The sequence below is a fragment of the Zootermopsis nevadensis genome, unplaced genomic scaffold (genome assembly GCF_977971745.1).
Source record: "Zootermopsis nevadensis isolate Lab colony 2312 unplaced genomic scaffold, Znev_1.0 Znev_ptg000025l, whole genome shotgun sequence".
In the NCBI taxonomy this organism is placed as follows: domain Eukaryota; kingdom Metazoa; phylum Arthropoda; class Insecta; order Blattodea; family Termopsidae; genus Zootermopsis; species Zootermopsis nevadensis.
The window spans coordinates 2184016-2211561 of record NW_028259157.1 but is presented as its reverse complement, the minus strand read 5'-3'; the positions used below and the strand labels follow the sequence as shown (position 1 = coordinate 2211561).

Below are 27546 nucleotides of genomic sequence, written 5' to 3'. Positions count from 1 at the left end.
TGGAGTACAGTGCTTGGCCCAAAGGGAACTTCCCGCTTCGCTTTCTGCTTTCTTCCCTGGCACATGCCGATTAGTTTCTTAAATAGAACATAAACCCTTCGTCCTTCAACTTTCATAACTCTGCCGTTTCTCATCCATCGCCGTACGAGGTTCTTGTTAACAAAGATAACATGAAGTATCTTCACAAATAGTTAATCAAAGCATAAAACCTGCACATGATATTTCTTTCCTTCGGCATGTTCGTCAGAATTATACTATGTACGTGTATATTTGTGTGATTTCGTTCTGTACACCAGCGACGTTTTCTTTATATGAAGAATTTTCTTTCATTCGAAATGGAGTGGGTAAAAGGGACCCAATATTAAACAAAAGGACTTGGTAGTACTGGTGAATGCTTCTTGAAATCTGCACAGACGTAGAAAGCTCTTTCTGTTTGCATTAAAATCTTACGTCGCTTCCTACTCTGTCTGCTTATTCGCTCATTAATATAACAGTAACACGTCTAATGGCCTTTGTTTTCTCCTCAGTTTCTTCCAATTTATTTAAGAATATCTTAAAAGTTGGTTATGTTTACTACTCGTTCTGTTCTTTTCTTTTTTCTCCAGATTATTTCTGTCTCTTAAGAAAAAATCAAGCTTCCGTTACCGTCATCTGTCTGTGTGTTTGGATGTCCCTATTTAATTTTTCAATCGTTCGTCCAAATTTCACGAAACTCTGTGCCACCGTCATGACATTGGAGGCCATCCTAAACTTAATTTCGAACAATCATTAATAACAGTTTGGCAAATAAGCGAAACTGAGGTGATGAATTGTAATAAATCTTCCGAAGGGTCTTAAACACTCCCAAAATTGTGTATGAAGTTTTGTAAGTGAACAGTAGCAGTTATGGCGAATGTGTCAAATTTTTGAGGTTATAATTTAAAAATTTATCGTGGACAGACTTTGTACCAAAGTAAGAGGCCTTTCCCAGATGTCAAATAGCGGTCCTGGATCTTCTTGTATCATAAAGATAGCTGTTAACCTGGTTCGTTTGTAGCCTGTGTTTAGAGTGGAAGGTAGCTATTTGAACCATGGACTTGGGAATAATATTTTGTATTAAAGTAAATTTCCTGTTCACTTTAATTCCGTATCTCTAAACTTCGATATTTTAATTTTCTTTAATGCAGATTTCCTCGTATTATCCATACAATATAAAACATACCGAAAAATAAAATTTAAACATTCTGGTGCAATGTACTGCGTTTATGTTTTATAATTCGAAGTAAAATTGTCTAGTTACACAGAGTTTTAAAATTGGTAGCTGCTTTTGAATTACCCGGTGTGTGAGGGAGGTTGTTACGGGAGTGAAGCTAAGCCGCTGTATACCTCGAAATCCCCTAACGTTAATTCTTTGTAATGTTCCTAGGGAATTTTACTTTCCTCTCATTGAGACGCCAGAGGTGTGCGTGTAATCGGCGCTACAAGACGCAACATTTTTACAGTTTCATATACTTCGTATTTATCTATTGTGAACAAATCTTTTCCGGCGTTGTTAAAGTAATATTTTATAATAAAATTGACGATAATAATAATAATAATAATAATAATAATAATAATAATAATTTAATCTTCATCTTTAGAAGGGCCTGTGCTGAAATAAATGAGAAATTTAAAATATTATTAAAGTATTCATATTTGTCACGTGTAGTCCTAAATACAGAGAAGGCCATAACTTATTCTGTAATAACCAATAGAATTCCAAATTAAATTAATTAGATAAAATAATAAAGTGCAGTTTTATTTTTATGTAATAAATGTCAGTTTATTTCATGCATATTAAGACAATAACATCGCTGTTATTCCAGAATAAATTACGGACACTGCTATACCAATTAAATGTCTTGAGAGAGCGTCTGTCTGTAACTGATTCTACACACATTGCATTAACAGAGCGTGCTGCAGACAACTGTTCGTTGAATGGATAAAAACTTGGATGAAAATATTGTTTCTGCGAGTGTTTGTACTGGGAACAAAATCCGATGTCATTGTTATATTTCTTCCGTTACATGGCAGAACAGGATGAGGGACATTGTTTGCTATATGAACGTGTTTTCAGAGTATAAGTTGTAGCGCTGAAAAGAATAATAGGCCTATCTGTTCCTTTCGAAAGATTTCAATATCTGTTGCATAACACATCTCAGCTGAGAGCTATGTAACAGTCACGTGGTAAACTGCGTTACGTTCAGCTAACAATTAAAGAGTCATTTGAATAAAAATGTCCTTGGATAGTAAAATATAAAATATAAAACGTAAAACGATGTTTCGGAGATGGGACTCTATCTCCGTCTTCAGGTTCCTACACAGTTGGGCCCACTAGATAGAGCTAATCCCTATCTCCGGACCGGACGACTAGACTAGACGATGGATAATATCCAAGGAAATTTTTATTCAAATGACTCTTCACCATCGTCAAGAAGTTTTAGATTTGATATAACAATTAAAGAAATGAGTAGGCCACTATAGAACCACTTGGATTAATCCATTTTCAAGCAAATATATTGACTTACACATGCGATAAATAGAATTCAACAACTTCTGACTACCAAACGTGGATTTTAAGTATTAACCGTTTACTTTCCATTTGTATACAGTTTTGCCAACCGCTTTTTTTTACACACGAAAATGTTGATACCTCCATAACATTTGCTGCAGTCAAAACTGTAGTGACATCATACTCCTTTAAAGCCAAGTGGTAGTTGTATTTACTTCCTGCTTTAAATCTCAGCACCTCTACAGTCTCTAAAATGCGTATATAGATTTCATATGATTCTCAGAATAAACAGCGATCATTTCCCAAAACAGTATTAACCAGCTGATCTTTGTAATGGAGATGTATTACGTTTTCTTTGAGGCTGAAATTGGATCATTAAATAATATTATACCAGCTTCAGTTTAAAAACAAGATTTTTAGACTGGCATTGCTGTACATCTTACTTACACATACACATTTTAAACTGCATAGGCGATAAGTAAGTTAATTCATTTTGAATAAAGTAATAAGATAAAAAATGTACGTTTTACAAATTTTATACTTGTCATTTTCATGAACAGCGCAAACGATTTAGTAAAAAAACATATTTCATCTATTTTCTCGACAAAAAGTAAAATATTTTTGTTATTTTATGACTGCAGAATTTATAACGCCTAGCACGAAATTAGGATAATGTGAAAGGTGAAAAGGGAATGAGTGAAACGGCCTTGAAAAAGTCTTTGCTTTTGACTTTGGGGTAATTCTGTGTTAGCTGTAGAGGTCATATACCACGAAATTAGAAATTGTAGGTCGATGTTGAATATTGAGTCTCCAAGTCGATTATGTACGCAGTTGGCTGGAGGGTTTGAGAAAAACCACAGTACGTCAGCTTCGTTAGTCTGATGAGCAGATCGGGAACTTACCACAAGAAACACGTGGTCGGCGGAGTAATCAGCTTGTAATTGAACTGTGACGTAAATGACAAGGTTAACCAGACGCAACTAAGTCTATCGACTGCCATATAAAATAGATCGCTATAAAGTTGTCACAATAAACTAAAACAGTATCAGCGAGTATCATTTATGTTAGCCATGTTAGCCCGTCTAACACTTTCAGAAATGAAAAATAAAAAGTCTTCATTTTGTTGTCCATTAATACGCCATACACGAGAACATAGCAGAAATTATCAGATAAAATTAATTGTTAATCACCTCCATCCAGCCCGTTTTAGCCACCACGGTCAGGCTTACATTCCCCTTCCCCGTAGGCGCATTTACAACGATATAGAGTTGGCTTGTGGGAAGAAGGGACTGCATTCATTACCTTTCAATCTAAGATATTAGCCAAACGTCGACTGCTAACACACTAATTGCTTGTATGACGTAGAAAATTGTATCACATTTCTAGTGCTTTTAATTGCATAACCTTTGTTGTACGCCGTGTTATGTGTTGTAACTTGTGATTTCGCATCATGAAACATGATGTATGATGTATAGTATACTCGATTTACAGAATGTTCATGACTCCGCCCCCTCTCCATCACCCCTCGGGATTTGGCTAACGCTTTTGAAAAAAGTCATGCTCCGCTGCTGGACGCTATGACACGTGACCTTTCAAGTCTGCAACTATCGCCGTCACAATACACTGACGCAGCAGAAAAAGCTATGACACGCATCCATTCCTCCCTGCTCCGACGTTTAAGTCCGAAGAGAGAATCGCTGACTACAGCCATCTGAGAATTATTGCCAGAACTACAACAAAAGCAGACGGAAAAACAGTTGAATGGGACAGAACTGCTGTTGACCGGAAATGGATAAAAGTGAATCCACTGTTTGCTCTGTCTTGTCTCCTCAATAACTACGTCAGCCGTGTCAAGTGGTTATCGGGATACGTTCTCTATTTCGTTCATCGCAGCGCTCCGATGAGCGAAATTATGGTGTCACAATCCACTTATATAGACTTTTTCGGTACATTTGTTTTATACCCAAGGACGGCGTTTCAAAGAGATGAGTAAGGTGCATTGATATTGATAATAAATGATTTGGTGTTAGATATTACGATTCTTTGTTCAATTGCGTGTGGCGACAGGTCTCTTGGTGGAATTTGGTTATGCCAGTAAAGTATTTTCAGGTTGGCAGCGTCATAGTTCAGGCGTTGGCCGTTGGCTACACACCACAGACAGCCAGAATTCACGCCCAGGACAATTAACTGGGATTTGTGGTGAACAGATTAGCACTGGGGCAGGATTTTCTCCGAGTGTTTGCGTTTCCCATCAACGCTCCATGCCCATCATTGTCAATGACAGTTTTAGATTTCAGACGAATATCGACTTATGTTCATACCACTGAGAATATTTATCGAACTTTTTAAACTGCTGAAACGTCCCGTCGTGTTAAACAAGCAGCTTACAAGTTGCGCTGTGTATTTAGGCTTGCAGTTTCGACATTTTTTGTATGCCGCGGCGAGTTTGTCGTATTTTACATTGCTGGGGTGTCGTATTATGAGCTGCGTGAGGAATTTTGACAAATATATTAACTGTTACAGAGGCATGTTATAAGTTTTGTACTACTTTTCAATTCCGTGGTAAGTACAGAGTGAAGTTATATGCATCTATAAGATCTTGCGATTATAATATTTCACAGCTGACTGAGGAAGGTAATGGTCATCGATAAATACGTAGACAGTGGACGGAGTCACTGACGTGACACACAAAAGTCACGTACGCCACGTGTGTGCACAGGGACAGTTTAATCACTCTGTAAAGTGAGGAGTTTGAAAATGCTTTGTAGATTACAGACGTATTGCATTGTAACCTGGAGGCTTATGACAGATTTATAGAATATGTCTTAACTGCTGTGGTACAGCGATATTTAGATTATAGGTGATTGTTTTAACTTTTTTTAAGGTTGCCGAGGGTTTTGAAACTTCTGATTAATTAAAACACTTTTATACTTATATCTTACGAAGTACGTCTTCATATTTTAAACTTTTCGGCAATCCAACAGAACTGCACACATTGATGAGGAGTTTGATTTATTTCTTGCAGACTGCCGAAGAGTACCGGCTGGAGTACGACTCTCGTCGAGGCTCGGAATATTCTCGTTTCCATGGATACACTTACGACGGCGTCTGGGCTGTGGCACTGGCCATTCAACATGTGGCTCATCGCATACGTCATTTTCGGAAGAATCAGACCGTTGTGGACTTCCAGTATCGTGATCCCCTGTGGGAAGAATTGTTCCTGGAAGCGCTTCGCAACACCAGTTTCGAAGGAGTTACGGTAAGGACAAAATTATATTTATTTTATACTTCCTCCGAATGACAAGGATAAGGCTATTTCGACTTCCTTCTTCTCTGAATATTTTGTTAGGCCTACGTCAAATTGCCATTATGAAACACCTCTGCAGTTATTCACTGTCGTTTTTCATATTCCTACCAACTACATTAGCTGCTGCTTGTACTCCTAACACTTATTTTGAATATATTCTTGAATGCAAATGAGACATTATATAAGTAGTGTATAAAATTTTATTTTCTACGAATGCTGTAAGCGCTGTTATGATACATCCCAATATGCAGGACTGCCAACAAGAGAACTGGCTTATTAACGTGCTAAGGTCAAAACAGAATTAATATATATATATATATATATATATATATATATATATATATACCGTGGTACTTTCGCAAGAGAACTCCGAAAGGGGTCACGACGGTCAGGCTTGACCATAGACGATTAAAAAGAATATATGGATTGCTTTAAGATTGTATGCTCAAGATATAATCCAGTGAGCATCTGCACTACCTGTCCAGCCCACCTTATTAATTTCCCTGTTGTTTTTATCTTAACAATTTAAATCACGTTTCACTTAAATCGCCTGTTCTGTTTTGGAACAGCAGTATTTTTATAGCCCTCTCTTTCCGGATATGTTACGACCTTGTATTCTTACCCAACGTACAGTTTACGATAAAGTCGGGATTACATGTGCTTTACGCCACGCCCTAACTTATGTTAGTTTATGGCCACTCAAGAAGCAATGTGTTTGGCTGTAACTGCCGTTTCACACCACGTGCTGATCAATACATACTTGTTACGCTACCCTTGTGCCTAATCAATGCCTGGACATAGTAGTGAGTCTTCGGTTATTAGACGTGTTCATTGAAACAAACGGTCGATTTCAGGATATTCCAGTTTTATTAATTTGAAAAGAGTTTCCATAGCTGTGTGAACAATTTACAACGCAGGTCGAACCACGACTGTCTGCTCCTACATTGGCAGTCACCTTACTGACTTCCAGTTGTACCAACTGATTTAAAGACAGTAGTAATAGTAAAGGGATGGACATCATAATTTGACAGGAATGACTATACTCATTAAGTGTTCAGAAGCTCATTCCAGGCATGCGATGTTTGTTTCTGTGTTACGTATTTCGGATCTTAATTTAACTTTGCGTGGTAGAATGTCTGCAGATCTTTGTCACAATTTTTGCATAACAGGAAATAAGAAGTGGAACGCGGACTTAGGTGCCGGGAACGAGATTCAAATTCGGAAGACAATGAGTGCCCCAGACCACAGAACGACTGAGATCGGCGATTTGTATGCGTTTTGGTTATTTTATTTTTCTCCCAAAAATAATGTTCGCTGGGTAGTTTCTTGTATAAGCAAACTACTCTTTCTAAATTTTAAATTAGTGTTTTATGTGGTGTTCTTTCACTGAAAACATATCTCTAAAGCTGTAATTTCAACGTGTTTATGTTACGTGTTGACAAAAGAGTAAATAAAGGAAATGAAGTGTCAGATGTGGGGACAGGTAGGGTAAATATTGATGATATTGCATTGTGTCGCCATTGTCTGATTAGACACACTCCTTGAATCTTAGTCCTGTGGGATAGGACCTGATGCTCAATGTAATATCCTGTCTCCCCCCCCCCCCCCAACCCTTAACTACTGTCTAATCTCAACGGGGTCAGGAAGCAAAGCTTCCATTCCCCTTCTCACCCCTCCATTGGATAAAGGGACTTACACACGTCAACCCCCTCCCCACATCCCAATCTGTAGATGTACTCCACTCACGGTCCGTCAGGTTTGGATTCATAACAGTGGAGCGGCCATTAGACTTTGGTTGTGTTGTTAATACTCAAGAAGCTCAGATTCTGTGTGACGGTGACAGCTGGAAAAGTGAGACAATTGTTTCTCAACGTAAAAGGTTCAAGATACACCAATATTTTACGACAGTGTGGTTTTCGCATTGTCAAAATACCTAGGCTGATGTAACAGGCTTGCACTACCACGAACATATGTCAACATTTTTCAGTTTTCTCTTTAGCTCGGCCTGCAGCCAGATTTAATTACAAAAAACTTCTTGTGTTGTTATTACCATGGCATCATACCATGCATACATTATCAGTTGCAAATAGAAGAGACACAATATAATACAGGCTTGAGGGGAGGAGTAACTGTATGATATTCCAAGCTAACATGTTGGCCAACCTGGACTGCTAACACGCAGCCAACATGAGTGCTGCTTTTGACTTAGTGCGCTGTGAGACATTTCTCGTTATTTTAATTTCGTGGGACCATATCTTTTGTTGTACGCATGTGCTGTGTTGGGACTTGTGCATCATGGAAAATGGAGTATGATGTTACATATACAAGAAACTCTCGGTTTACGAACGTTCGATTTATAAACATTCGCGGTAACGAATGTCACAATTCATTCAAAATTTCTTAAAGTCGCCAGTAGATAGAGTTCCTTATAAAACGAAATGCCAAACGTATAGTTAACATAATTGTAATATTTAAGTAAATAAACTTTTAAAAAATGTATTTATTACAATAATTATCAAAAAATTATTATATGATAATTATACTGAACTGTTCTTGGTTAATAAAACTAATCTAGCCAGTAAAAAAACTTTGGTTTACATGCCTCGCCGCGTAGAATTTTTTCTCGTGGGAAAGAAATCGGTGATTCCCCCTGTTATAATATAAAAGGATCATCACTTGCTTTGCCAAGGTTATCTTAGACGGTCAAGTGTAGTTCTGCATTTGGTGACTTAAAAATATATTTTTAAAAATTTAAGCGATCATGGATCCAAAGCGAAATAGCAATGCTGGTGCTGATAGTGGTAGCTCGTCATTATGGTGTTAACCAATCGAATATCGTAACGTATACGATACTTATCGTAAAAGCTCAAGAATGCAAGAGACACATAACGAACAACGTCTTGTAACAGAACTCGTTCGTAAACCGAGAGTTGACATCATTTTCACGATCCCTCCGCAGTCTTGGGATTCGGCTAACACTTTTGAAAAAGTCACGCAAGTCATCTTTGTTATTCACTTAATAAATTCTGGAAGACATAATACGAACTTAACAGGTATCCACTAATTCATCAATATAAATATGTGAATCCAGTTGCCAATGGTTTTATTGAGTCAGTAAGTAAAATAGTTTTTATTTTTTTATTGAACACATCTTAACAAATCGCGAACTGTGACACAAAGTTTAGAACTTCACATTGAGTAGTTCATGGGTTTAAATCTCAGCCCATAGACCAGCCTCCCTGGAAGAAAGTATTTCATAGTTTTCCTTAGTCCCCAGGCAAATATAAATTTAGTACCTTGAATTATACCATGATCTCCTTCCATGTCGTATCCAGTTTGTTGTTCATTACTTAACCTATCATTTGATATTCGGTGTATAGTGAGCTACTGAGAACACTGCTAAATATAACACAGAATTAATAAATACATTTTCATAAATTCCGTTTCTAGAATTAAAATGTTTTCTTACACAAGTTCAGTGATTGAATACAGTGGATTTCTATAATTTATCATTATAATTTTTATTTTATATATAACATGTATATTTTTTTGCAGGGGCCAGTGCGTTTTTATGACAATGAGAGAAAAGCCAGCATCCTCCTTAAACAATTTCAGAGTAAGTGTGTTTATATCTGTTCAATGTAAGTACATTTTTCTCCACCAGGTGTGGACGTTTGGTGTGCCATCTCTGAATCATTCCATGCACTATATTTATTAAATATTTAAAACATTATTAACTCAGTGATACAGAATCTGCTTGAGGAGTTGATATTTATTCAGCTGCTTAAAATCCATGATTTTATGCAACCCAGATAATCATCACTGTGTTCGCAATAGTCCATAACCCTGAGAATATTTGTAAATAATTCTAACCTATGTGTTTTGTATTTTAGCAGTTGTTATCCAAACTTCCGAGCTGTTAGACCATTCTTTGTCTGCTTTCTGCAATTGCCTATTTGACATGTCTTCAACTACCCCCATATTTTCGTAGTATCAGCTCCATCTCCAATCTTAGTTTGAGCCACGTCTTACTGATGAGACGTCCACACAGAGTTAATGCTATAATACCCAGACCAAGGACGGATGTAGTGACAGGAGGCTGGAGAACATTTCGTAACAAAAAGCTCCAAAATGTTTACTCTTAATCAAACATTTTAGGATGATTCGTCAAAGGAGCGTGAGATAGAACTGGCCATGTGTCACTCACCAGGGAAATAATAAATGCTTACAGAATTGTTTTTGAAGAGCCTGAAGATAAGACAGCACTCAGAAAAACTAGGCACGGATGGAATGATAATATTAAAATGTATTTGAAGTGTTTCTAAAGTGTAATTTAGATTCTTCTGGCTCAGGATAGGGACTAGTGCTAGGCTGTTGTGAATGTGGTAATAAACCTGAGTTCCATAAAAAGCAGGGAATTTCTTGACTAGCTGAGCATACTTTTAGCTTCTCAAAAAGGACTCTGCTTCATCAAGTTGGTTGGTTGATTGGATGATCACTTGGTCAATCCATTAGTTATGATATCCGAACAAGAATAGTATAATGCAATTGGTTAATTCTGTATTTTTGAAGAAGTTTTATATTATTACATTTTTTGCCTTCACACACCAACACGTCTTAGTTTATGTTCCTTATAAATCTTTGGTATTCCAAGCACACATTACTTCTCATAAATTGATGATTGTTTAGAAATCAGATTAATAAATTATGCCAGTGTTGGTCTTCTGGGTTGAAAAGCCATGTGGACTCACAGGTAGATACCAGCATTTATTAGGAACATATCTCTTCACCTTCAGCTCTGAAGATGCAGTCAATATGTTCCTCAAATCTCATGGATGAAAAACGCAGTTGAAGACTTGGCACGGATAGGGAATGTCTGTTTATAGTGTTCTGTAGATATGTTACAGGAGCTTTTTTTCAAACAAACGCATCTATTTTTCGCATAAAGACACTCAAAATTTTGAACATACTTTCTACTCCTATCTACAGTTCATCACCATACCAAATTTCACAATAGATGGTATCATAATTTTAGAATTATAAAATTAACTAAATCTTTTATACTCTGTCAGATGGTTCCGAGGTAAAGATCGGAGAATTTGATGGTGTAACAGAGCAGCTGGATCTAACAAGAGGTCACATCATTAAATGGCATGGTCGTTCCCCTCCCAAGGATCGCACACTCCAGATATTTGAGCATTCACATGTCAACATCACGATATATTCTCTGCTCGCTGCCACAGCCTCTGTAGGTATAGTCATGGCCATCTCCTTCCTAGCCATCAACATCACATACCGCAATCAACGGTGAGTATGTATTAATTTCTTAGAATGTGACAGAGTTAGCCTTAGTTGTTTGTAGGATTCTGACACTGATAAAATAAGGGACTCCTCCTTAATCCTTTTCCTGTTTTGGTTGGGAACATTCTATATATAAATTTGCTCTTTTGAACCTTTTCCTTAATTTGAATTATAAAATTATAAAACTACATTTCAGAAGCTGGTTTCTGCTTCTGTCTTCAGGTACAAAAGTGCTAGGGGGACAGGAAGCTTATCTGTTCAGCCTGTTGGTTGAGATAGCCTCAGACCCAGTAGACAACACTGGTATAGTGTCCTATAGAGAAGGAACACAAGTACAAAACCAGCAACACTACAGAACTAAGGCTGAAACTGAACAGAGTTGCACATACCGTGGTGAACGTTTATCATTAAGTTGTTTGCCACCGTCGCCAATGCCTAGAAGTTAAATGTGGTAACTTTAAAACATCTGCAATAGTTTGCCATGTGCCAAATGCTACTCCTTCTGCACACACCAAATATTGACCCTTTCTCTGTTATGCGACGGGTATTTATTCTTTGTTAAAATGTGTATACACTATTTGAAACATCCTGTGTTTGAATGAAATCACATTTCAATATATTTCTATCTTATTTCTTTAAAAGTTTTGAGAGTAGAGTTTGCTTTAGGGGAGAGAAGCTTTCCTTTTATACAATATCTTAACTTCCAGTCACAAAGCTTGTTTGATTCTTAAATAATATTTTATATGTGAACATCTGAGTATCTTCTGACTGCTCATTAAACTTTTTCAAAGAGACCTTACTTTCCTTTCAGATCCAATGGACTCATTTTTCTCAATCTCTAATATTTATAATTCTGAAAGACTGAAATAATTTCTGGATGGTGTCTAGTACTATCAGTTTGGAAATAAATCATTTCTAAAAACTTATATGATGTCTTTATGAAATAAATTAACTTCTGAAGTTATGTTACATATCTGTACGCAGCCATCTCTTCCATTCCTAACTATCAATACATTTCATTATTACATTAGTCATCATGAACTCTTTCAGAATCCCAACACCACATTACTATATAATTTGTCACCTTGAGGTTTGTCTGTTGTATTTTTTCCAAGATAAACTTTAACTGTACATCTAACTCATTTCTTAATTCTCTATCTGCTTGTAACTTAAGTGAAGTAAATATCTTTATGCATTCTTTATATTTCTTCAGCAGTTATACAGAGAGATAATTCTGTGAATATTCAGTCTGTAGTGTTATGTCTGTTATCAAAGAAACATGTTTTGCAGAGCGCTTACTTTTGGTGTGCAATCTTATATTTCAGAAAATTAGCTTCATGAAAACTGTACATCCATCATACATCAGCTTTAGATCCCAAATTGAATGAAGTTAATCCTGCTCATAACCAAAATTTCCCCACAACATTTAATACTGTAGAGAGTGGTTAAAAATTAGGGTATTGGAGTGATTTCAAAGCACATGCCTTTCATACTAAATTTCATAAAAGTTTGTTGTTTGTCTGTAAGAGTGAGTACAAACTTACTGAAACATTACAGTTTATAGAATAAGCCATCTGTAGTTTTTGTTGTTTGTTGCAGATATATCAAGATGTCCAGTCCATACCTGAACAATCTAATCATCATTGGATGCATGCTGACATACAGCAGCGTCATCTTCCTAGGCCTGGATTCAACGCTCACCAGTGTAGAGGCATTTCCCTATATCTGCACAGCTCGTGCTTGGCTTCTCATGGCTGGCTTCTCCTTAGCATTTGGTTCAATGTTTTCCAAGACATGGCGTGTTCATTCCATTTTCACAAATGTGAAGCTCAACAAAAAGGTCAGTCATTATTCAGACGTAAGGAATTTTCAGTTCAGATTAATTCACATAATTCTAGTAACCTTTAGTTATGTGTTTAGGTATGAGAATTTCTAATGTTATTTTGCAATAATGTTGGTTAGTAAATTTATAATTCTTTGAAGGAAAGAAATAGTAATAAGAAAGTGAAAATATTCTGACATCACCATCAGAATAGAAGTTACTGACCAAAAAAATATTAAATTTGATCCATTATTTTCCACTGAGTGCTTGGCTGCTTCTTCTTCTTCTATGCCTCTCGAGTCCGTATTCGGTCCATGGCCTCCTCAATTCTCCTTTTCCATTCGGTCCTATTGTTAGGTCCATTCTGTCCACGGCTTTGATTGACGTTTCGAAACATCTGTGAAATTATCATAATTTATATTGCCACCACCTACTAAAGATTGAGACATGAACCCTTTGTGGTTCATAGTCAATACCACATGAAATTAGGGCATTGATACTATCTCATAATGGAATATAAAATGTTTAAAGTTGAGCAGTTCCAATGATTTATTTCCTTTCATTCTTCCAGGTCATTAAAGACTACCAACTATTCATGGTGGTTGGAGTATTATTGGTTATTGACCTTATTATAATGACTACATGGCAAGTTACTGACCCATTCTATCGAGAAACAAAACAAATGGAACCATATGTAAGTTGTACACTTTTCAGAAGAAAATATCTATAATGGTATCAAACTTTAGAATACATAGAACTTTTGTTATATTATCTGTACACCTTCATCACAAGAATAACTGCATTAATGAAGATGGTTTATCAGTGTCTTATCTACTGCAGTTGCTTTTCTTTGCAGTTGCATTGTTAGAAAGTAAAAATATAACGTGGAAAATTATAAATTTCAAGTTTAAAAAATGAATGATCAGTTCAGATAGCCACTGTCAATATACTGATAAGTTCTTATCAGTTTTGACTGACAATTCTGGAGTTATGCCAAATACTTCCATATCATTCTAAATAGACACCAAAAAAGTAACTGTACATACCAGAATAAAATATTTATGCTTCACACATAATATTCCAGGTTTCAGAATGTTGTAACGTGTGGAAATGTGCTACCAACCGGATGCTTTCTTTGTCTAGAATATTTTTCCCTTTGTTTTCTTAGATGTACACCACTTCCTAAAATGTTCCAAATAAAAGGTATAAAACTTAATTATGTATATTTGAATATAATGTAGGCTTCTATGATTTTGTACTATGAAGCATTTTCAATTGAAGCAATTTTAATTTGAGTTTTACATAAAATACTAGTTGTAGTAGATTAGTACAGAACAAATTACAAGATCTAATGGGATCTGTTTGCAATAAATGTTTTGTGCTACTTCGAATGTTACAAAAAGTATATAGAAGTTTTAACGTAAGATTGAATTACAACATTCCTAAAGAAAAATTTGTTTATTTATGGTGCCCATATCAGACTTGACCTTCATCTAGGCAGGGATTAAAATAATCTGCTCCAGATAAAAGATCTGTACCCTTTTTTTAGTACTAGCAGCTAAGTTACTAGAAAATCTTTGCATTGAGCAGATTTTTGCAATGTGTATAATTATTGTTTTAGACTTTTTCATAGGTTAAATGTTTTCCACTTTAAATCCACTATGTTTTTTACATTTCAAAAGTTGGTTTAAGTTCTGTCTTCATGTGACTGATGGGAAAAAAAGATTCTACACTGCTGGGCTCCCTGGTAAACCTTGTCAGCAGCAACATTTAAGAAACACGTACAAAACCTTTTGCTTACACCGTGGGAGATATCTCAGGCATTTGCCTCTTTGACACTCAAAACTGTCTGCATCAGTTATAAAATATAAAATGTTATGTACAGTTATTTCCTCGCATCTGTCACCTGAAAATGGAAGTAAATACAACTTCCAAAACAGTATGGTTTTAATTGAAAAAACTCGTGGAGTCAAAAAAAAAAAATTATATGCGAGTACATTGTGTCACATCATCATTATAAACTTTAAAACTTTGCTTATATGACATGAAAGAAAATATTTATATTTTGATAAATGCTGTCTATAGAGTCTACATGTTTAAATTTTGTATGTTACAGCCACATCCTTCAAGTGAAGACATACTTATCGTCCCAGAGAATGAGTACTGTCAGAGTGAACGAATGACTATTTTTGTTGGTTCTATATATGCTTACAAGGGACTGCTCATGGTTTGTTTCAGTTTATATAATATTCTTCGTTCACTACATATTAACTGTAAAAAGAAGTTTGAAGTAGTGAAATCTTTTTCTACATGGCACTTTGAATTAATTAGTCTGAGATGCAGTGGAACTTGAAAGTCCAGATTATCTGTAGTTCAGATTTATTGTATACAACAGCAAGGAAGTTAGCAAAGTATAAATCAGATTTTGTGGGATTGTAGGAGGTCAGATGGGACAAGGGTGGCACTGAAACAGCAGATGATTGTACATTTTTCTATAAAAATAGACATAATAATCACCACTTGGTGATAAGCTTTCTCTTACATGAGGGAAACATATCAGCAGCTAAGGGGGTATATTTTTTTTACTTATATGATACTTAGGAGTTATTAATGTGATATCATTGTTCTAGATGTACATGAACCAAGCGAGAATAAAAATTGTAATATAAAGGAAAGATTTTATGAGGAAATAGAGTATATATTAATCAGTTCCTTAAGCACTAAATGAATGGCTTGCTAAGTTGTTAGAAGTGAAACCAAGTCAGGTTAAGTGTCATAGTAGAAAGACAGCATTGGCATTTGATGTAAACTAAAATTTAAATCCATAGAATTCAGTTATTGGATTGTACTTAAATGTTATGTATGTCAAAATCAGATGTTAAAACAGTAAGTGTAGCATTCAGTCACTGAAATATTACAATTAGTATGTGTAGTTTTCTGTATATTTCAGTCAATCAAGTGCAGTGTGACTGAGAATATCTTAAGAAATAACTGCTTATAAGTTTTGTGTTCATTTCCAGATATTTGGTGCTTTCCTGGCATGGGAGACACGCCATGTCAGTATTCCAGCTCTTAACGACTCCAAGTATGTTGGCATGAGCGTGTACAACGTAGTTATCATGTGCATTATGGGGGCTGCAATTAGCTTTGTGCTTTCAGACAAGCAAGATGCATCATTTATAATCATCTCTGTCTTCATAATATTCTGCACAACTGGCACACTTTGCCTTGTGTTTGTGCCAAAGGTGTGTTACATTATACCAGTCAAAGAATTATCATCTCAGAATACTTTAACTGCTTTCAAAGGATCTAGAAAGATGGATAAGCAGTAGCATGTATGAATCCTGGCTGAGAAGTAACCACCCTGACCAATGTTTATGTTTATTCTCTTCAGTCTCTGTGGTCAGATGCTGAGTTAGTACCTCAAGTTAAAATGCATCTTCCTTCCATCATCCCTTCTGATTTACAGTTTAATCATCTTTCATCTTGTTATAAAATTTTCTCAGTCAGTCTGCCATGACGGTGTTCAGTCATTTCAGCATTTGACTTAACATTGATGCAGCCGATCACCTGAGAAAATTTTATGGCATTTGTGCACTGTGAAAGTTTTAAGTCTTACATCCCTTCATCTTATTTAACATACAGTTATTTTATAGGTTGGTTACACTGTCATTTGAGCACCTGTTAATGAAAAAAAGACAAAACTATAATTGTATTTGTTGGTTTTAAATTTGTAAAATTTTGTCTCTTACTGTGGGTAGTTACACAGATTGATGATGATAATAATAATAATAATTTATTTACATTCCATGCATCCATAAGACTGTCAGATGACAATAGGATGTAGAAAAAGTCATAATAATAAAAATAATAATAATACAACACATATTATAAAGTACTATTCATACTATTATATAAATTTCACATAATACAAAAAAAGTATTCACCTAAAGAAATGATAAGCTACAAATAGATCTACCCATTACACACAATAAAAATTTATCACTTATTTGTAAACAACATAAATTCATTGACAGATAAGAGCTTTGTGAAAGAGTAATAGAGTCAAAATAACATGCTGTGAGAACCCAAAGTCCCATGAGGATCTGTAGTTTGTATCCTTAATCAAATATTGTTCAGATGATTACTCAGAAAGGTTCAAATTTATACAGTTTTTAGCAGGAAACAATCAATGCACAGAAAACATTTGTTTAAAGGCCTCATGTAGAGAGACCCATTGAAAGGTTTCATTTTAGATAAAAAAGAACTTCTGTGTTCACTTGTTCAATACCTAGCATAACACAAAATTAGTTAAACAAATAAAATTGAATCATCATCCACACTATATGATCTGATTCATGGTATGTAAAAAATGCATACACAGTGTGGTGTTTGTACAAAAAATATTGAGTTACCAAAAATAGCCGCCCTGATGTTTCATTGATCCAGATTTATTGTACAAAGTTACATGCTTCATGGGCACCTAAGCTCTTTTCTTACACATCAGACTTTTTCACTAGAATGTTTATTAGTTACTAAAATTTTATTTGGTTTGGAAAACAATTTTGCTTTCATTGAAACTGCCAGGCTTGTGGTAATATTGGTGCTGCATGTACTCAGTTCTCAGTATATTGAAATAGATAAATTTCACTAAATTTCTGTTTCTACAAAGCTAATTTCTCTTTTAGTTTTATACTGAAATTTAACCTACAATAAAACAAGCTTCAGACTTTGCACAAGTTCTCAACTGGAAGTTGTGTGTAATGTGAATGAAACAAATTTGTTACAGTTCAGAATTCCCCACATGTAAAGCCATATACTTCTGTGTCAAAGTTCCCTAGGTTTAACCTCAAGATGCTTAAACAAAGGTCAGAAGCTTGTCAAGATCCCAGATATTTTAAGAATCTGATATTATTCTCACCATAATATTATATTGTAAAATATCGGAAAATCTTAAATATATGGGCCTATATGTTTTTCTAGTGGTATGAAAGTATTGAATCAAACTGAAAATTAAAATAACATCTCTATCATTTGAACGAGCAGAGTTGGTTTTGCCTGAAGACAGACACAGAATTCAGTATTCAAAACATTGTGTTTTTAGTTAAATTATTGCAATGGATACTGTCCAAGAAGTTTGCCATTGTAATAGTACACCATCATCAAAAACCTTTCCAATCAAACTGAAAATTGTTTCAGCTCATAGAACTGAAGAGGAATCCACAGGGAGCCATTGATAAGCGCATTCGTGCAACACTTCACCCCATGTCAAAGGCCAGGCGAGACTCTCTTGCATCTGAATTGGAGGAAAAGTTAAAAGATGCAAAAGCTTTCAACCAGAAGTATCGGAAACAGCTGCTAGAGAGAGAATCGGAGCTGCAGGCTAGTGACTTACCAATCTGTAGTGGGAACTAACTCTTCTTCACCAGTCTTATTAATGATTCTGCATGTAATGTATTAATTATTAGCCCAGCACATTGACACAGTAGTGATGTGTATGACCTATAATTAGGAGGTAACAAATTTGTATCCCAGCAGAGTTGTATGAGTAGCTATTCTGACTGAGGTTTTCTCTATTTAGCTTAGTCTTTCAAATAAAATACCAAGGTAGAACCTAAACCAGAGCATGGTTACTTCTTCCCACATACCTAATTCTTCTTACCATATTCATCTGTAACCAGAGTGTCATAAAGTAACCAAATATCTGATAAATAAACAACAATTTAAACTTATTGAGGCAAGTTGCTGTACTGACAGCCTGTCTGATAATTCAGGTTTGTTTATAGATTTCTCTATGTAATGAACCTTCTTGTTTTCATAAAAGGCAGAGAATTTCTGAACTTGCTGAGTAACTATTACCTTCCCTCAAAAGACTCTGCTCGATCAGGTTGGTTACATAGAAGGATTTATAGAATCACCCTACCAACTCTCATATAATACACTAAAATATGTTTTCAGGTGATACAACATTACATAACATAAGGCACCATCTTAATTGCTGAACTATATATGTTTAACATTTTTTTATTTTCAGATTCTTGTGCGAAGGCTAGGTGATGAGGGTAGGGACATACTGGAATCAGATAATGGCATGGATCGACTGACAGTGCCACGCCATGATGCCTTGCTCAAGAGGGAAGGTAAACAGTTTTACATCGTTGCCAGCTGTTCTTCAATGTTAGGTAAACCTGCTGCTAACTGTTTGAGTGATACCTAGATTTAGATACCCTTTGGACTTGCATATACTTGTGGATTTATGTCGTGCTGTTAATGAAGATACGTAGGGCAGTCAAAAAGTTCCAGGAATTGTGGTATAGCACTGTAATGGTAGGACATATGGCAACACTTACCTAATCACCTTCAATGTAGGACCCTTGCGCATGCACACACTTGCTCCATCGATTCTGCCATTGTCGGAAGCACCGGCAGAAGGCTTCATTTGGAATCTTCCGGAGTTTGGCAGTCGCATTCGACAGCTCGCTGGTCATGCAGCAATTCCTCGCCGAGAAAAGCATTCCCGTCATCACCCAACCACCGTAATCTCCGGATCTCGCTCCGACTGATTTCTGGCTGTTCCCTACTCTGAAAATGGGCCTCAAGGGGACGCGTTTCGCAACCATGGAGGACATCAAATCGAATGCGACGGCCAAACTCTGGAAGATTCCAAACAAAGCCTTCTGCCGGTGCTTCCAACAATGGCAGGATTGATGGAGCGAGTGTGTGTGTGCACAAGGGTCCTACTTTGAAGGTGATTAGGTAAGCGTTGCCATATGTCCTACCATTACAGTGCTATACCACATTTCTGGGAACTTTTTGACTGAAGATCTTGAACATATTCATGCTATCTAAAGCACCAACACTTACTTTACTTATCATATTCACCTGTTACACAGCTTAGAGATAACTCCATTTATCATGATGTGTCATAACTACTCCTACACCCCAAATATTTTATCATTAGCATGGCAGAATTTTGGTGCAATTAACTAACAATTTTGTTCTGCATATATGTGTAGTCTAAAGAGTTAAAAACTATCACTGCTGTTAACATGCAAAATGAACCCGTCATCTGTTCTACTGATTAAACAGTTCATCAGTGGCATACAGCATCTTGTTTATGCTACTGACAAAACATTTTTATCTAAGACTTGCATCTGTTTAACATAAAACAGTGGGAGAGGTCTTAGCACAATGTTGTTCACATGATAGATAAACCTAAAATTGGAAGAATTCCTGTAATCCTTTCTGAAATTTTAATATCTGTCACTGTGGTGTCACTCAAACTTCAGCTTCTGATGTTCTTTCCTGAAACTCTTCAATTTTTTTCTTACTTTCTTTATCAGAACCCAAGATGACACTGAATATAATAAATCATCTTTAGTTTAGTGATTACTGTCTGGTTGTAAGCTCAAATTTTATTTTATCAGTATTCATCTCTGTGGAAGAAACTTGCTGTCAATGATGGAGAAACAGTATTGAAATAACTGATCACACTAGTCCTTATTTTATGTCATTATATGCATATTACGTACCCCTCAAATGTTGTACATGAGAACCATTATATTAAACTATAAACCAAAATGTTGATGTTCTTTATGCAATTTATAAATTAAGAAATGATAACTTGAAAGTTAATATGGAGAAACAATGGAAGCTATTAGTTTATAATAACAGTTTTTCATAAGTGATAGATTTTCATTTGAACTTCACACAAATTACGGATTATATTAGATTGATATAAACCAAATTAAATACAGCTTTAAGTGCAGAATCCCAATACTAAATTTTATTAAAATATGCTATTGCTAATCACCACTGGGCTCCACACTTCTGACGACTGACTATGTTTATGGAATTTCATTTCTGTGTAAGGGGTTCTTCCTAAGAATACTTGTTACACCCATAAGAAATTCAGTGGTGCGTGTGAACAGAATTTAAATACTAATGCTTAATATACAGCACAGATTCAGCATTGCAGTTGAATTATTAGCATGCCTGCTTCATATTTGGAAGTCCTGGGTTCAAATCTCAGCCAAGAGACTGGCTATCCTGACCAAGGTTCTTTTGTGATTTTCATCTCTTCAGGCAAGTCTGAAGTTAATATTTGCAATTAGACCATGAGTTCTTTTTTCCATTTTGTTTCCATTTTATTAGTCATTAAGCATCATTTCTTTCAACACTTTATAGTTTGAGCATCATTAATTAAACCACAAGTAAAATGAAGATACGCAGCACACAAAGAATTACAGTACATACAGCGTTTAAAACTGTTTTACATTTTCTTCAAAATTTTATATCCCAAAACAAGGTTGACTCAATAGATAATTTATGCTACAAATTATAGGAACAGAGATCTGATGTTGAAGAAAATTAGCAAGTTCTAAACAGAATATAGAGAACATAATTTCATGAAATATATAAATTATGCAATGAAACAAGTGCATCTTTTTAGGATCAGGAACCACATTTCTGAGTATATTAATCTCATCAAACAAATTTCTATAAGAAATACTGCATATAAAAGCATCTAGATTTGTTATAGCATGTTCAAACTAAAATATCAATGTTTTCATGCAAACAAAATTTCTATATAACCTAATTATACTCATAACTCAATTAATTAATGACTCTCTCCACATAACTGTTTGGCCGTATATACTTTTGTTGAAACACCTTGCAAGTAAAAAGATTATTGCTTAAATGTTACATTGATATGAAGTTTTTTTATTTTTAATGTTACAAATCTGATGTCTTTCAGAAAAGACTGCAGGCTACGTATGACACAAATATTGCAGGTTACATGAACAGTAAATCCCAGTTATAGAAAGCATGATTGAGGAGGGTATACAATCTACTCCAGAGGTTAAATGTAAACACATTTGAGTTTAGATTTAAACTGCATATAGAAGCACAAATTGATAGAAAGTTGCTTAACATCCAGAGTTATGTGAAAAATCACCTGTAGTTTGTAGGAGTGGATTTGTGCATGATTGTTATTGTGGTCTAGATACGGAGGTTGGTTTCATTTTTTATAATATAATTTATTTATATTGTGTGCCAGTTCATGATTACATTCTTATCATTTCCAAGAGAGCAAAGTGTAATTTTAAAAATCCTGTAGATGTATTTGACTTCATGTATGTATATCACTTCAGTATACCACTGTCACACATTTTTGTGCAAACAGTGTCATGTTGGATTCAGGTAAATGCAGTGTTATTGTTAAGTTTGCTGTTATCTCCAACCTCTCGCTTCTGTGGGCTACTAGCATGGGACTGAGTCCCGGTTTGTTGTTGCTAATTCTCAGCTCCTTCTGGTACAGAGACAACCGAGATCAGCTCGCTATGTTCCCTTAACTCATCGCAGGATGGTGAATATGTGAACCTGACAGTTGAAACGCCCTCCCAGCAGAGGTGAGCTGCCAATTACACCTGAATCTCTAAGAGTTTTCTCACAGAGTACTTCAGTGAGATGATTTATCCATGTTTTAAACCTTTCCATTCTTTTGATAATGTGTTTACAGTAATATCATAGAATCTCTTATACAATTAAAAATAAAAATAATTTTTGCAAATCATCTTTATGAAATATTTTGAGATAAAAAGGTATCCTTGAATGCTGGTAAAATACGAAAAACTTACATAGACTCTAGGTAATAAAATATTTAAATACTGAATGTTGAAGTAATGAAATTGTCAGTTTCACAAAATATTTTAATTCCTCTTCCAGCTCTGTAGTTGTAAATAGATTTGAGTTATGATTTCGAAAATCTGTTAACATAAGTCTCAATGTAATGAATACAAACAGATTTTTTATGATTGCTCCAACAAAATTTATGTATGCAACATCATGGAGTTACAAGAAATTATCATTATCTAGCAGTTAAGGAGTTAGACCATTCATTGGCTATGACTATACTAAAATTTATACATCTTGCTCACATGGCAACCCGAAGATCTAATAATGGTTCTTTAATCATTTATTTGTTTCTGGTGAGACATCTTGCATAAAATTTCTGCCTTTGAGTTCTATGGTTTGGATAAGAAATTTCTTGAAGGTGTGATGAAAAAAATATTATATCTAACAGAGTTCTGTTGAAATATGTGGTCAAGCTCTCAAAATTTTGTATCAAAATCAATATAAAGAACATGGAGTTTTAGGCTTGTTTTATTGCTTGTATAGGCATTGTGAAACCAAGCAGTAGTATGTAAAATGTAAAAGAGTGGGAATTTTGAATGTTCAGGTTGTATGATAATTCTGAAATGCTGCCAGATGTAAAAGTTATATTTCCTAAGCAGTAAAGATATCATGAGACTTTTAATGGTAGCACTAACAAAAAAAATTGGATTATCAGTGTGCATGTCCTGTAACCAAACAAAATTCAACAGTACTCTCTTTACATATTTCACAAAGGAATATAAATCTTGTTAACCTGAGATTTGATGCTATGTCATTGTATCAGGCTCTTTCTCCATGATGTAAACATTTTCAAATCCTTTCTTCCCATGTTCTTTTCTCTTGATCCATTAACATTGTATTTACCAACCATAAGCATTGACATTGCTTTTCTCCTTTTGAAAGAACAGTAATTTTTCTTGATTTCTTTTACATTTGAAATAAAATAAATTCAAACAGAAGACAGTAATAATTGCATATGGAATGACTTTTCTACCAAGAGTATTTACTGGACACTGCTAAGTAGATTTTATAAAGTAGTCATATCTGTACGGCTGAGACCATTTTGCACTAAATTTTGAAACCTTGAAACAGTTTCACTAAACAATTCATGATGCCTTTGTAAGCTTCTGTAAGTCATACTACTGAAGAATTCAATTTAATGTACCAGGCCTTCTTGTGCATGAAAGCTGGCTTCATCTTCCCATAATTTGTTAATCTTTCTGCGGTCAGTTGTCATCAAGAAGGAAGAAATAACTAATACCCAGTTAAATGGACTGTGACATTTGCAGTAATCTAAAAAAAATTCAGAACTTATATGGACATTTTTTATGTATATTGAAAGACACCAACATGACAGTTGTACACATTCGTATATCAATTTTATTAACTAATTATCTGATCATAATTTCAGTTTATGAGATTGCTTGGCTGGCCATTCATAAATGCAAAATGAAATAGAATAAATCTGAAGTAATAAACTGACTTCTTCAAGTAGAATCTTTCTTGAGAAGCTTGTAGTTACTCAGTTGATTAGTTTCGTCATTAAGGAACCCAAATATTTAGTATCATATGCACAAGACCCCATCACTGGACCCCACTGTAAGCCAGTTGAATCCAGTTTATAACCTCACATCATATTTAATATCATTATTGTTCTCCATGACACACCTGGATCTCCCAAGTCACCTGTTCCCTTCTAGTTTTTCAGCTAGAAGTTTGTATGTATTTCTTATCCCCACAAATGTGCTTAAGTCCTGTTTATTTATCCTCCTTGATTTGACCACCCTTATACCATTTGGTGAAAAGCATAAATTTTTAAGCTCCTTGCCAGCTATATGCAACTGCTTATTCAATATATTTGCAGCTAAATTCCATATCTGGAGGCCATCTTCTCCAACTGCAACCTGAGACTCACCATTCCATGGTGACAAGGAACCCCATTCAACATGGCAGTGTTTGAAATGGAACAATTTTTTTTGTATTGGCGATGTCTCTAGATTGTGCAGTACTTTGCCAGAAAAATTACCAAACATAATGTAACCTTTCTAGCATGCAGAAATGACTGTAGGTCTTTGTGTAAAGTGCTTATTACTGTTTTCAAATTTTAACTACAAATTGAATTTGTTGACAAATTTTATAAACCTCCCAAATTTATTTCATGAAAATCATCTCAGCAGTTTTTTGAGTTGTTACATGCAGACAGATAAGACATGGAATATGAAATAGGTACATTCTTTTAAACTTTGTTGTAAATATGCATAAAAAGTTGCTTAACAATGCATTTAGCCACGACATATTGAATCTGTCAGCAATTTGAACCTGTTTCAGTGTTATGCTATTCTGTTATGCCAAATTTCAGGAAAAAGACCTCATTTTCGACAAAGCCACCATCAGTTGCTGTGGTGGGAATAAGGGAACCTCCACAGCCAGGTGGATTAACAGTTACTCCTGCAGCATCTTGCCTTCGCAAGAAGTCATCATCCTCCCTCGAGAACCAGGAGAACACTGCCACTAACCGCATCCCATCTGTGGTAAAACAAGTTTTGTTGAGATGTTTTTATGTTACCATCACTGGTTTATCAAATTTCCTATCAAATCTAGTCACAACATAATTTGTGTATAATCTTTGCCAAAGTAGTTTAAATAATTAGCAGTGATATATTTCAGTTACCAAAGAATTTACATACGCAGAGTCAAGTGTGCAGTTTGAAAGAACAAATTAATTTTTTGTGTAACTTTGTGACTGTTTACAAGTTGCCAGGAGATTACTTGAAACCTTTCCATCTTTAAGATATCATTAATGTTATTACTACTTATAATGTCTTCACTCTTTTTTGTGTTATATTAAAATGTTTTAAAGTTGTAAAGTAAAAAACTGTACTATACGTAAAGAGCACATTTTCTAAAATAAAAAGTTGAAGACTGTGAGGTTTTCATATTTTAGTATGTTTGTATACTTACATTCGCATAATTATATGTGTGTGAAGAGTGAGTTGGAATAAGGACTAATTATTTCAAAGAAGAATGGATTTTTAGATTTTAGCCACATTGTTTGTGGTTATAAATGTAACTGAAAATAATATGTCCATAATACTTTCTCATGTAAAATGTAAGAAATTAACTCAAATATCTCTTTTTAAACAGTTTGTATGTTACAAACTATTTTAATTTCAAATTTCCCCCTGTAACGTTATTGCTTATTGTATTTGATTCAAAAGCACTTTTGACTTTGTATTATACTTATGAATATTTTCACTTTGACTTTAAAATTTCCATTAAATGTGATACTTGTACCCTGTGATTCTATTGTAGTATGACAATTCTTGCCATGTTAATAGTTGCATACATTTCTTCCCAGATGAGGACGTCACTTCTAAGCCGTGAAGGGACACCAGAGGACTCAGAACCTCTCATAGAGAACTCAGCAGCTACAAAGTTGACATTGTCAGGCGGGGAAAGTAACGTACACTTCGTTCCTGAGGGTCCAGAGGATGAGGAGAGCAGCCATATTAGAGAAGAGAAGTCCTTAATTCATCATCATGATCTTGTGGAAGACAGGCCACGATTACCAACACCTCCACCATCTCTCACAAAGGTTGTTAGTTTTGGTGATGTGACCAATACTCCACTTTCTTCATCTTATCCTCCTCTTGAGGAGGAAACAATTCTTCCACCTCCTAAGCAATTTCATCCACAGCATCGCCATACTTCTTCAATATCTATTGCACCACAGGCTTACCATAAGATCAGCTACACACCACAACAGTTCCAACATCCTCCTTCAGCTCTTAGACGCCGTTCTAGTGTTAAAAGTGCTTCAGGTGGGAACAGTTCATCAGCTAACCTTCAAGTCTTGGATTCAGGACCTGAGCAGAGGAGACGGACTAGTGTACCAGTGATGCCATCTGGCAGTGGGCATGGAAACCTCCAACAAATTGCTTCATACCCAGCTGATTCAATGGCAGTAAGAAATCTTAATAATAGTTACCCCGCTAAGAGGTTCTGTGCAGCTCACAGCGAGTCAACATCATCAGACATTGGGAGGAGGGAGAAAGTTAAGATACAGAGACAAGGGACTGGTGATATGTCTGTATCAAGTGACATTTTGAATGTTGGGACAAGTGTTTCCACTGTGATGGGAAGTGGTATTGCTGACAGTGGGGGGAAAGGGTCAATGCCCACATATTTGCTCAATGGAGGGGGCACTGATCTCCTGGCATCAGGGGGCAATGCCTCATCTCCCAATGTTACTGCAGTGGTAAAGACTACTGTTTGTGATCAGGGTAAGTAATATTCTTTAGTAGCTTATTTCAGATTTTTCATTATGTAGGCTCTAAGGGTGGCCATACACGCTACTTTTTACTGGAAGGCTTACATCTGGGAAGGCAAACTGGAGCATGTGTGTTGAATATTGCTGGAAGGTTTAGCCAGAAATCAAGCCTCTGACAAATCTGCAGTCGCTTGATTTTTTACCTGGAGTTTTACAGGATGTTTACAAGTTGTAATATGTGTAGGCAGAGACGAAGGTAGAGGCATGACTCATCTCAATCAGTCAGCACAATACTATACAGCCCTGTTTGTTTTGTCAGTTTTGGCAGGATGGCTGACATGAGATCCAGGCCAAATTCACTGAGTCGTACAGGTCTCTGCTTTGTTTGTACAACATAAAAAGCAAGCAGTATTCCCTCAAACACTTGAGAAACTCTGCATGTTTGAATACTGTTGAAAAAATGCAAGAAGTGGATCGTACTGCAACAAAGGATACTGTAGTAAAGGAGATCAACAATATGCTCAATTCTTACAGAAAAGAGTTAAAGAAAGTGGCACAGTGTAAAAGATACAGCGCGAGCAGCGAAGTATATGATCCACCTCTATGGTATTTCCATGTGTTGGATTTTCTCTAAGACC

The 27546-nt window shown here is 35.5% G+C and overlaps 1 protein-coding gene across 4 annotated transcripts in view; it reads left to right on the top strand.

Moving 5' to 3' along the window:
• The window catches only part of GABA-B-R2 (gamma-aminobutyric acid type B receptor subunit 2), a 371273-nt gene that overhangs the window by 337366 nt on the left and 6361 nt on the right, over positions 1–27546 (top strand). Inside the window, exons 7-18 of one of the 4 annotated variants that reach the window (XM_022064896.2) lie at positions 5556–5789; positions 9393–9453; positions 10910–11144; positions 12738–12978; positions 13532–13654; positions 15077–15187; positions 15981–16205; positions 18160–18342; positions 18995–19100; positions 22283–22373; positions 24998–25169; positions 25997–26921. In XM_022064896.2, the coding sequence (XP_021920588.1) occupies positions 5556–5789; positions 9393–9453; positions 10910–11144; positions 12738–12978; positions 13532–13654; positions 15077–15187; positions 15981–16205; positions 18160–18342; positions 18995–19100; positions 22283–22373; positions 24998–25169; positions 25997–26921 (2707 nt within the window). Of the gene's footprint in view, positions 1–5555; positions 5790–9392; positions 9454–10909; positions 11145–12737; positions 12979–13531; positions 13655–15076; positions 15188–15980; positions 16206–18159; positions 18343–18994; positions 19143–22267; positions 22374–24997; positions 25170–25996; positions 26922–27546 lie in introns of all 4 variants that reach the window. The other 3 variants (XM_022064895.2, XM_022064894.2, XM_022064893.2) reach the window with 3 other exon arrangements.